The sequence below is a fragment of the Epinephelus moara genome, chromosome 22 (genome assembly GCF_006386435.1).
Source record: "Epinephelus moara isolate mb chromosome 22, YSFRI_EMoa_1.0, whole genome shotgun sequence".
Classification (NCBI taxonomy): domain Eukaryota; kingdom Metazoa; phylum Chordata; class Actinopteri; order Perciformes; family Serranidae; genus Epinephelus; species Epinephelus moara.
In genome coordinates this window covers 34,072,200-34,082,936 of record NC_065527.1, presented here as the reverse complement: position 1 = coordinate 34,082,936, position 10,737 = coordinate 34,072,200, and the positions used below count along the sequence as shown (strand labels likewise).

Sequence of the window (10,737 nt, the reverse complement as noted above, 5' to 3'; positions counted from 1 at the left end):
TATATATGAGGTCCTCATATTCTACTGGTTGTGGATTTTGTTTACATATGGTTATATTGCATTTATAAACAAATAAAAAAGAGAATTACAAAAAATAAAAAATTTCAAATGCTGCACACTGACTTTTTAGCCTGGCCGTACTTGATCACAACCTCAGCTCTCATCAACTATATTTTCAGCAGCAGGAGGCAGCTGTTATTAGTGAAACAGTGTGAATAAACCCACTGTACACAACCTGCTCAGCAGCACAGAGCAGACAGACATAGTTAGAGACTAGCTGGTGAACACAGTGAAACATTTAGCAGCTAAAGAGACAGATTTTTCTCAGAAGTTGGTAGAGATCAAAAAAAGAGCTGAAAAGACAGTGAATACTGGACATTTATCAGGTGGACACAAACTCAACTCCAAATAATGTTGCTCTGGTTCTGCTGGATGTGCTCATAGGTAATGGTTTGCTAACACAGTCACCATAACAACTTTATAAGTTGAAAATATGTCAATGTTGTGTTTACAATGTATAATAGTATTTGTGAAAACTGAGGAAACTTCATCCAATGATGAAGGCCAGCAAAACAGCTAGCAAATGGACCCTGATTTTAGTCTGTTTGTGAATGCTAATATTCAAGACCAGTGACTGAGATGCCCTGCACTGCACAGCTTGATGAAATAAAGGTGAAGGGCCCAGAGTTGTTGTTTTTTTCAATCCATGTGGAGAGAAAGCATCCAGATATGAGGGCAGAAGAATGGAGAGGAATGGAGAAAGTGTGCTGGACTTGTTCTCAAGAATCCTCCTTCTCTTGATACCTATAACACCAAAATCAAAATGATCAGCAAAAGACTTCATAGCAGTACAAACTGTTTAAATTAAGTCTCACAATACACGGTGTGTTCACATTTTTTACCTGCAGTGTATACAGGTGAAGAAGACAGTCTGTCCCTCATCTGCAGATCTCATCTGCCTGGTGTGGTAAACCATCCCCTCTTTATTGCAACGAGAGCAGCGTCTGTCAATCTAGAGGAAGCAGGTAACCTCATTAATACAGTGTACAGCTGTTACCATCAAACACAACGTAGCAGTCAGTGAGCAGCCGACAGTCTGGTCTTACCACAGGTCCCTTCAGGTCAGAGTCCTCCTCTTCCTCCAGAGCTACTGTTGACTGCTCCACAGGGTTGAAGACAACTGTTGAGCAGATCACCTGGCCTGAGAACTCTGGACAGCAAAAACATACATGTAAGGGGGAATATGGGGAATTCTGAGTAGGGATGAGAATTGATAGGATTTTATTGATATCAATGCCATTATCGATTCTGCTTATCGATCCTATTCTTTATCGATTCCCTTATCAATTCCTCCTGTGAATTTTCTGTGTAGAAAAAGTAGACCTTCCAGGTTTTTGTTGTCAACAACTTAAATTTTATTGAGTTTCTATTCTAAACAAGAGATAAGTGCTAAGTAAGTAAGTAAACAAAATATGAAATTGGTCCACTGCTATCATCTAAAATGGAACAAATGAAAGAATATTTGTACAGCATTTGTTTTCATCTATGTCAAATAACGTTACAGAATCTGTTAGTGTTGTCACGGTACCAAAGTTGGGACCCACGGTAAGATACCAGTGAAAGTGGCAGATGTGCCTTTTGTCATTTATAAAAAGATAAATCACTTTTCTATAATACATCAATGATATTTCAATGGAATAAATTACTTATTGACTTATTCATACTTCAAAAACAGCATTAATAAGTGATTAACATAGGGGGGATCAAAATAAAATAAATAAATAAAATGAAAATCAACCAGCCACCCTCCTCCCCTGACAAGTTAAGAACAGTCCCTTGAGTGCGGTGAGGTTTGTGGAAATGTGAATGGCTCATTTCTCCTCTGACACGTCACATACCTGTGTGCCGCCACGGCTCAGCTGTTCAGGTACATTTGGGCAGTCATGACACCAAGAAGAGGAAATTATTGGACCTGGAGCCAGGTTTCTCGGTCACCGGTAAGCCGTTATCTTGCGCCGCGGAGCACTATGGCCGTCGTAGTTGACAGGAATACGTATTCCTGTCCGTGTCTGTGTCTGTGACCCCTGTTTAACCCACAACCGGCAGGGTTCGCCTTTTGTTTCTGCTGCTGGTTGAAATCTGTACTCACACAGTGTGCTGAATGATTTATTTTGCTCGCACAAAACTATTTTTAGTCGCAAATGCGAGTAACGTTAAAATGCTCGCACAGTAGAGCCCTGTAGTGGAAAACAAATCAGTGTAGCATTGGTGGTGTTTCTGCCCTTGCATGTAATCACGGTGCTGCATAAATTGCACGTCATGCTTTTGTGATGAGTGAATGTCATGAGTCTTTTTGGTGAAGTGAAGCCAAGCTTTCAACCGCTTCTGTCTCTCCACCATTACGTCTTCTTTGTTGTCAACCGCTTCTGTCTCTCCACCATTACGTCTTCTTTGTTGTTGAACGTACCGCTGACTGACGAGCGTGACGTGCGTCATTGACGTAAAGATTTGGCGTAATGAAAAGAATCGATAAGGGAATCGTTAAGCATAAAGGCTAATGATGTCTAATTCTGAGCCATTATCAAACGAGAATTACCACTTCACAGTTGTATGTCTCCACGAACCAGTCAAGTTTCTCTTGCAGTTTAGATCAATGTCTATGAAAACATAGATGCTTCACACACATCTTTCGCCCAACAGCACAGAAGACCTATACAATCAGCACAGTTTCAAGGTGGACACCTAAGATTAGTATCACCAATTCAGTCCCTGACCAAATATCTCTCTTCCTGTTCTTGAGATATGACGTTGAGTAATGGCCAGAAAAGTGGTTTATGTAGAATATCACGATGTCACAGTGAAGCTGGCCTTTGACCTTTTGTCATCAATTCATTACTTTATGCTATTAAACATTTGTATGATATTGCCATAATCCAAGGGCGTAGGTTTGATTTTCACATTGGTAGGGACATAAAAGTGCTCCATGGCGGCAACTGTACGTTGATAATTTTTTAATGCAGTTTCACGTCATGTGAAACTGATCACTGCTTTATAATGCATATTTAGATATCTACACTAAATACAAGAATGTCTTGGTTAATGTATTCTCTAATGTTACATGAATATACACTGATAACTTCACCACATCTGTCCGTATGTGCTTCCCAGGGTAAACTATAATAATAACAATAACAGTTTACTCCGAAGGGGCTTAACTTCAGTACCAGCCTGCGGTCTGCAGTTAGGTTGGTAATAGTGATCCGAATTGATATTGATATCGGGTAAAAACATATATTATGCATGAATTAATATTTTTACTTACCCCTAGTCACAATGCTGAATCTCACTATCAACATTCAATCTCACCTGTGAGGCTCCTGTCTCTCCTCTATCCCCCCCTGTCTGTCTTCCATTTCCTACTGTCTCTCTTCCTGCCTCTCCTCCTCCATCTCCTCCATGTCCTCCAGTCTCTCTACTACTTGTCATCTGACAAAAAATGTATTGATGCAAGACGTGAACAGTGGGACAATTTGAGATGCAACAGTCATAGATTTTGATTGTTGTAGCCTGAGGAAAACATACTGTATGTTTTACAATTGTGTAATTCATTAAACAACATCTGAATGTATATAGGCTAAAGAACAGCCATAATGTCAACACAAGTTAGTCAGCTTCATCATGTTAAACATAAATAAAATAAATCAACAAAAATGTAAATGCTCCAAAATCATTATAATACAACTGTGTGCAAAATGTTGCACTTACACCCAATATCTATTACATAAATATGACTCAGTTTTGGGGTTTTTACTGGGAGCAGTGGATCTCTATTCTCCTAAGTCTCTCCTTCACACACCATGGATGCTGAAGACTGTCACTGAAGGAGCTATTATTTATAGTGTTTACACTTTATTTATTCAGACTGTTTCTATCATGTCATCTTACTACAAACATTAATTTGAACTGTGTCATCACACATGACATCTATGATTGCTGATGGAGCATGTGAAGTGGAATTTCATGTTCTCTGGCATATAATATTGATCTAATAGTTGCCAAACTTAGCTCAGCTCGTATTAGCTCGTTAGCATCTCATTATCTAGCAAAGAGTTGCCAAGGAACGCCATTCAGTTAGCCTAACATCAACAGGTGTTTTTTTAGCTTATTTACTGAACCAACCAACTCACCGTTCACACTCTAATGGTGATACGCGTGTATGTGTCGTTCCCTCATGAACTGCCGTGAACTGTACGGTGACGCGCACCCACAAAGTCAGTGAAGAGAGCGGCGCTGGGGAGGACCAATCACACGTTACCAAAATAACGGTAGAGCCAATTGATGAGCAATACGAGGTTAGAGGCGGGACGTATGGTAGACACCAACGATTGTTAACCCTTTGTGTACCATATTGAGCGGATGCCGACAGCCAGTGTTTATATTGGTAGGGACAATACAGAAGGGGCTGAATATTGGTAGGGACATGTCCCTACCGTCCCTACCCAGTCCTACGCCTATGCCATAATCAGCATAAGAATCCCTAAACTATGGCCAATAATATGTTTTGTGAGGTCACAGTGACCTTCGACCACCAAATTCTAATCAGTCCATCCTTTACTCAAACTGGACATTTGTGCCAAATTTGAAGAAATTCCCTCAGTGTTCTTGAGATATCGCATTCAGGAAAATTAGACAGACGCACCGTCACTGTGACCTTGACCTGCTACCACTAAAATGTAAACAGTACATCCTTGACCAAACGATTAATTGCACAGCCTTAATTTGTGGGGAAAATGTTTTTTGAATCAGTCAGACTTTACAGCACTTCACAGAAACCCCACTGTCGACTAGTGTTTTGGAGATGTAACTGCAGAGTGACAAACCACTGCACAGGTATAAATGCTCACAACAGAGTAGGCCACATGCGTAGGCGACGGTATGGGCCCTGCCTGGAGCTAACTACTACTAAGCAAAGTAAGAAACTATGTATAGAATATGTTACATTTTACAAAAGGCCTGAAGGAGCCAGAGGAGTGATTTTTTTTGGTGAGATTTTATGACTTTATTAACATGTAGAAGAACATGTTCCTTTATAGATACATTCCAAAATTGGTCAGCCTACATCAGAGTGTGCTGTGCTAATGTATTCTTCTGCAGGGTGTACATGATTAGAATGAAGTGTAGCAAAATCTCATCTTTAATGTCTGTCTCTGTGTTCCTCTCAGTCAAACTCATAGACTGTGACTGGGAGTTTAGAGAGCTTGTGGGACATGACTTGGTACCTGCTACAGGGATGCAGAAGGAGCAGCGGGGGCAGCAGACTGTGTCCTGTATTACTGGAAGAGGAAGCACATTTCCACATTCTGGGCAGAAGTTGGGATCACAACCGAAACACGACATCTATGTGGGAAAAAAAGGAGCATTAGGTCTGTACTTTAAGGGAAGATAGACTAGTAGAAATCCTAACTGACACAAGCCATGTTTCCATCAGCCTGTTTAGATGCGCATCTAGAAGTATCGCATCGGAAAATTATGACGGAAATGCCAAAATTCGAATTAAAATCCCCTGACTAAAATACGCTCGCTTTAGCCGGGTTTTGGTTGATTCGAAAAAATGTTGATTCGCAAAACGGGGGATGGAAACACTTATGTTCGAATTAAGTCTGACGTATTGCACCTCTCTCCATGGTGATATCCACACTCTGGGTCGGGAAGGTGGTAATGCATTTACAAGCTGGTTGCCAACTGCCAGAAAACGTAGAAGAAGAAGAAGAATGCGAGCCTTGTTTTGTTTGCGGTTCTGCGGAAAACTTGCACGAGTTCGTAGCTTTCACCAAAGTCCGTACATTTAATGGAAACACACAGGATTCGTATTTCTTTTAATGTGCATTTCCCAATGGTTCGAATCACTTTTGGATGGAAACATAGCTAGTGTCACTGTTAAACACAATATATATACACTATCTGATGTTTTTCACAATGCACATTAGAATTATTGACATATCGGCCATAATTGAGACTTACAATAGCTATGTTGTCTGTGGCCCCCGTTCAACCCACAACTGGCAGGATTCGCCTTTCGTTTCTGGTACCGTTGGTACCAGTATACCCTGCAACACTACTCTAGATAGTTCAGTATTACATTCTTTGCAAACCTCCTTTCTTCTATCACTCTCCAACACTTTGAAATATTGCCACACTGCCGACATTTTACTCCGTCCGTCACCGCACGCTGTTTGATTGTATCATCAAAACACACCGCTATTATTTGGCCTTGCTTTTCACTTATTCCACCGAATACCGAATGTGTGGTTTTTTGCAATATTCGACCGAATATATTCGGTTACCGAATATTCGGTGCATCCCTATTCCAGTTCTCCATTAAATAGTCCCATATCTCAGACCAGATGGAGGTAATGTGAAGTGTTAATTTAGGGTCATGGTCATTTGCCATAATGAGTACTGAAAGTGTGGCAACCCTGATGTTCATATCTGAGAGTGTGGTAAGGCAGATGATTTTGGAGGCAGTAAATCTGTCGATTAATTTGAGAAAGGCAGCAGGTATTCAGTACTGTGTTTGGAGTTCAGGCTACACTGTTGTTTCCATTCAGGGATTGTGTCACATTTTTTAAATAGTAAATTCTTATATTCTGTTATCATATGTTGGTGTTTGAGGAAATTGTGAAAAGTGTAGTATTCATATAACAGGTCATTGTGATTTGGTAGTCATGCCTCTGCGCCTCAGAGTTGACCTCATCTAATTACTGGCACCAGCTGATTGATTTATCACACCTGGTAGGAATCGGTCTGTGTCTACACTCACCAGCCACTTTATTAGGTACACCTGTTCAATGACTCATTAATGCAAATAACTAATCAGTCAATCACATGACAGCAACTCATTGCATTCAGGAATGTAGACATGGGCAAGACAATCTGCTGAAGTTCAAACCGAGCATCAGAAGGGGGAAGAAAGGTGATTTAAGTAGGGCTGTAGTCAACCAAAGAAAATCTTGGTCGACTAAAGTTGCACATAATCTTCAACTAATCGATTAGTCGTGGGGGAAAAAAAATCTGCACGTTATTTTTACTTCTGCGGTGGTGTGCCTGTGTCACTGCAGTTACACCTCCAAAACACTAGTAGGCGGTGGAGGACTGTGTTAAGTGCTGTAAAGTTTCGTTCAAATCAAACTTTATTTATATAGTTGATTCAAAACACACATTAAACACGGCTTATTAGGGACAATTTCAAACACAAGTACGCAAATTGGCTTCACTATAAATCGCAGAACTGACAGACAAACACTTGTCTTTATCTGGACACATTTCCCCCACCAATACAACATGCTAACGTTATTAGCACAAGTCTATGACGTTTTACACTGTATAAATTAGCCTAGCGTCTAGTGATCTTTTCCTCTTCTCATATAAAACCAGGGACTACAACATTTAACAAAGGTAGCGGTACATAATTTGGCTCCATTACAACCCACAACATACACCGACAAAACAACTGTCTTATACTAAACACGTTTTCCAAGCAAATACAACATGCTAACGTTATTAGCGCCAGCCTATGGCATTTTACATGGTATACATTAGCCTAGCGACGAGCGGAGATTTCCTCTGCTCATATGAAGCCAGGATTAATCCCGAAGTATAAATCCCTGAATAAATCACACACAAGACTTAAAATGCTATTTTGGTGGAGGCTTTACTGTCTTCACAATTTATTGTTTCTTATCAGTGAAATACAAGTAAATACCAGCTTCGTTTCCACTGAGGCAAATGGTTTCAGCTTACAGAAACAGACAGGAGGTCTGCGTCACCGCAACGCTGAGCGTGAAGGTGGGTGAGTTCAATGTTCTGTCAAGAACGGGGGTGTTTTGAAAACACCCCCATTTTCACAGGTAACTTAGCCTATATATTTTATATACATGTATATATTCACAAACAAAAAAAACACTAATGGTCGGTGATAAGTAGTGTTTAACTTTTGATTGAACACTAAATTAAAACCCTCGGCGCATACTGCAGCACAATCAAACAGATGCGCAACTCAGAGCATAAGAAGTGTCTCTGACACCAGACTCAGAGCGGACCGGTGGAACTGGAAAATGCATATTTTACATAAATAAAATCTATTTTATCATTATTTTGAGTCACATTGTTGAAAGAATTTAGTCGTCTGTGTTCAAGCAGGATAATAGCAGGTCTCCATTGTGCTTCTGGCTTTCTATTTCCTTGTCGGAGATTTTTTCTTTTTTAATTACTACTTACGTTTTTCAAGTGATTTCCCAAATTTGTTGTTGAGTTGTGATATGCCAATTGCTTTTGGCAAATCTGGCACTCTGCTTTCTGGGGGTTGTCGGGGCATATTTTAAAGTGCAACCACACATCTAATGACCTCTTGCACATGTCTGCCAGCTCTGAGTGCGCTCGTTGTCAGTATCGGACTGGTGGGGGTTAGTGTTGTGTTTAAGGCCTCCCCCCAAAAAACGAAAAAAAAAAAAAAAAAGCGCCAAAGCTTCAAATTTTTTTTTCACAATCAAATCCCGTGCCATCGAACGAAGCTTCGAAGCTTCGAAGCTTCGAATTTTTTGGGTCAGCCCTACAGGAAACTAAGGTTACGATTCACATGGGCTCACCAAAATTGGACAATAGACTCTTTTTGTAAACAGAGATGACATACTTTGTGGGCGGCGACCAACATTTTGGCCCAAAGGGACAATAGTAGTGTGTGGGTGAGCGCCAAGTAAAACGTAAAAAGCAGTTTAACTTTTATATTTCACAACTGACTGCAGTTAGTTTTTTGTTTTGTCTCCAGTTAAGGGAATCTGGATATTTAGGTTAGTAACTGCTGCTCAATGCTCAGTAAAGTTGTGTGTTAGGCCTATATGAAGTAATATTTTTATGTGGTGAAAGATATATCATTATGAGGAATTGTAAAAACTCTTTACTTAATATGTATGTGGAGACGTCACCATATATTATAATTTAATTTGGAAGTACAACTTATCGACTTGCTAGGGCACTAGCTAACTAAGGCCGTCTGTTATGATCAAGGTGTTAATAAGCAAACTGTTTTGGGGGTTGGGGGTACTGTTTTTGTTGGCAGAGGAAAATAAAATACTTAAAGAATCTATTTTGTCACCTTTCTTCAACATTTTCTTACTCAGCATCGCTATTTTAACTGTTGTTGAACTGTTGTATAAAAGCAATATCACACTCCAGGTCGTGATGTTTGAACTGTTGTATAAAAGCAATATCACACTCCAGGTCGTGATGTTGCCTTAGGCCTCGTACCTACGACTGAATCACAGCCGTGACGATATCACAGTACAACATCACTCCCTCTCGTGTGATATTGCTTAATTATATGGGGATGTCTCCACAAGTATTAAACAGGAACAGGAGCTGCTGCTGTCATCATTAGTCATACTTCTACTGTTATTATACACATATGATTATTGTCACATATGTATACTATCAAATATTAATATATACTTTCAACATATTGTATCACAATAGCCAGAACTATAATTATAATATTATTACTTTCATTAATGTTGTTGTAAGCTACTGTCATTATCGTCTGTCCTGCATCTCTCTCTCTCTCTCTCTCTCTCTCTCTCTCTCTCTCTCTGTCTCATTGTGTCATACGGATTACTGTTAATTTATTATGCTGATCTGTTCTGTACGACATCTATTGCACGTCTGTCCGTCCTGGAAGAGGGATCCCTCCTCAGTTGCTCTTCCTGAGGTTTTTACCGTTTTTTCCCCCCGTTAAAGGGTTTTTTGGGGGAGTTTTGCCTTATCCGCTGTGAGGGTCCTAAGGACAGAGGGATGTCGTATGCTGTAAAAGCCCTGTGAGGCAAATTGTGATTTGTGATACTGGGCTTTATGAATAAAATTGATTGATTGAACAATAAGACACACCCATGCTTGACAATCTTGAGTTTTTACAGTTCCTTATGATGATGAATTATCTTTCACCATGTCAGTACTTCAGCTCATGTAAGCTAAACACACACTCCTCTACTGAGCATCCAACAGCGATTAAAGCCTGAATATCGAGATTGTAATTAACTGGAGACAAAACTTTATATTCTACTACACCTAGATCATAATGTATGTCTGTATATATGTATGTATGTATGTATGTGTCGATGTCCATGGTCAACTTTACAGTGGCAAGATATCTTCATGTACCTTGTGGAAAAACTACGTCCTCAAAGACGGTTTTCAATAAAAATGGGGGTTATCTTTTTTTGTATTCCTGTTATGACATCCAGCAGCACAAGAAGACATTTTTATTCCGGGTTTCTCAACTGTTTTTCATAGGTGTCCGCTGTTTTGCTGTCACCAGTATGCGCATGCAACTGCTGTGATGCAACTGTGATGTCCACAAAAAAGATTGGTCTATAGATGACTAGTCTGAGTGGGTGGAAGTTCGCTGCAAAGATCAGCCTCTCATTGGGCGGAACGAGCCACCCGCTGAAGTCCCACCCTACCACCTCCGGTTGCAGTTTTCAACACGTCCTTTACTAACTTTTGCGGTGTTTGATCTGGCGGGGATGTAGCCATTTTTCTGCCATGGTTCGCGTCCTGTAGGCGATATTTTTGTGGGCGTGTTACACCAAAACCTGTTTCCCCCCAGCAATATTTTTGCAAGCGCACCGTTGCTGTGGCACCGCCAAGAACGATTGTGATTGGTTGAAAGAAATACAAGCAGCCGGG

General features: G+C 40.3%; 1 protein-coding gene across 4 annotated transcripts in view; it reads right to left on the bottom strand.

The window, feature by feature from the left end:
- Positions 1-360: 360 nt before the first annotated feature.
- polr1h (RNA polymerase I subunit H) overlaps positions 361-10,737 on the bottom strand; it is a 13,901-nt gene continuing 3,524 nt past the window's right edge. For 3 of the 4 annotated variants that reach the window (XM_050034050.1, XM_050034052.1, XM_050034051.1), the window contains exons 2-5: positions 5,280-5,397; positions 1,107-1,210; positions 903-1,012; positions 361-804 (exon numbers count right to left, since the gene is read on the bottom strand). In XM_050034050.1, coding sequence (XP_049890007.1) covers positions 780-804; positions 903-1,012; positions 1,107-1,210; positions 5,280-5,397 — 357 coding nt within the window. In that variant the 3' untranslated portion in view covers positions 361-779. Of the gene's footprint in view, positions 805-902; positions 1,013-1,106; positions 1,211-5,279; positions 5,398-6,021; positions 6,089-10,737 lie in introns of those variants that run through there. The other variant, XM_050034053.1, reaches the window with a different exon arrangement.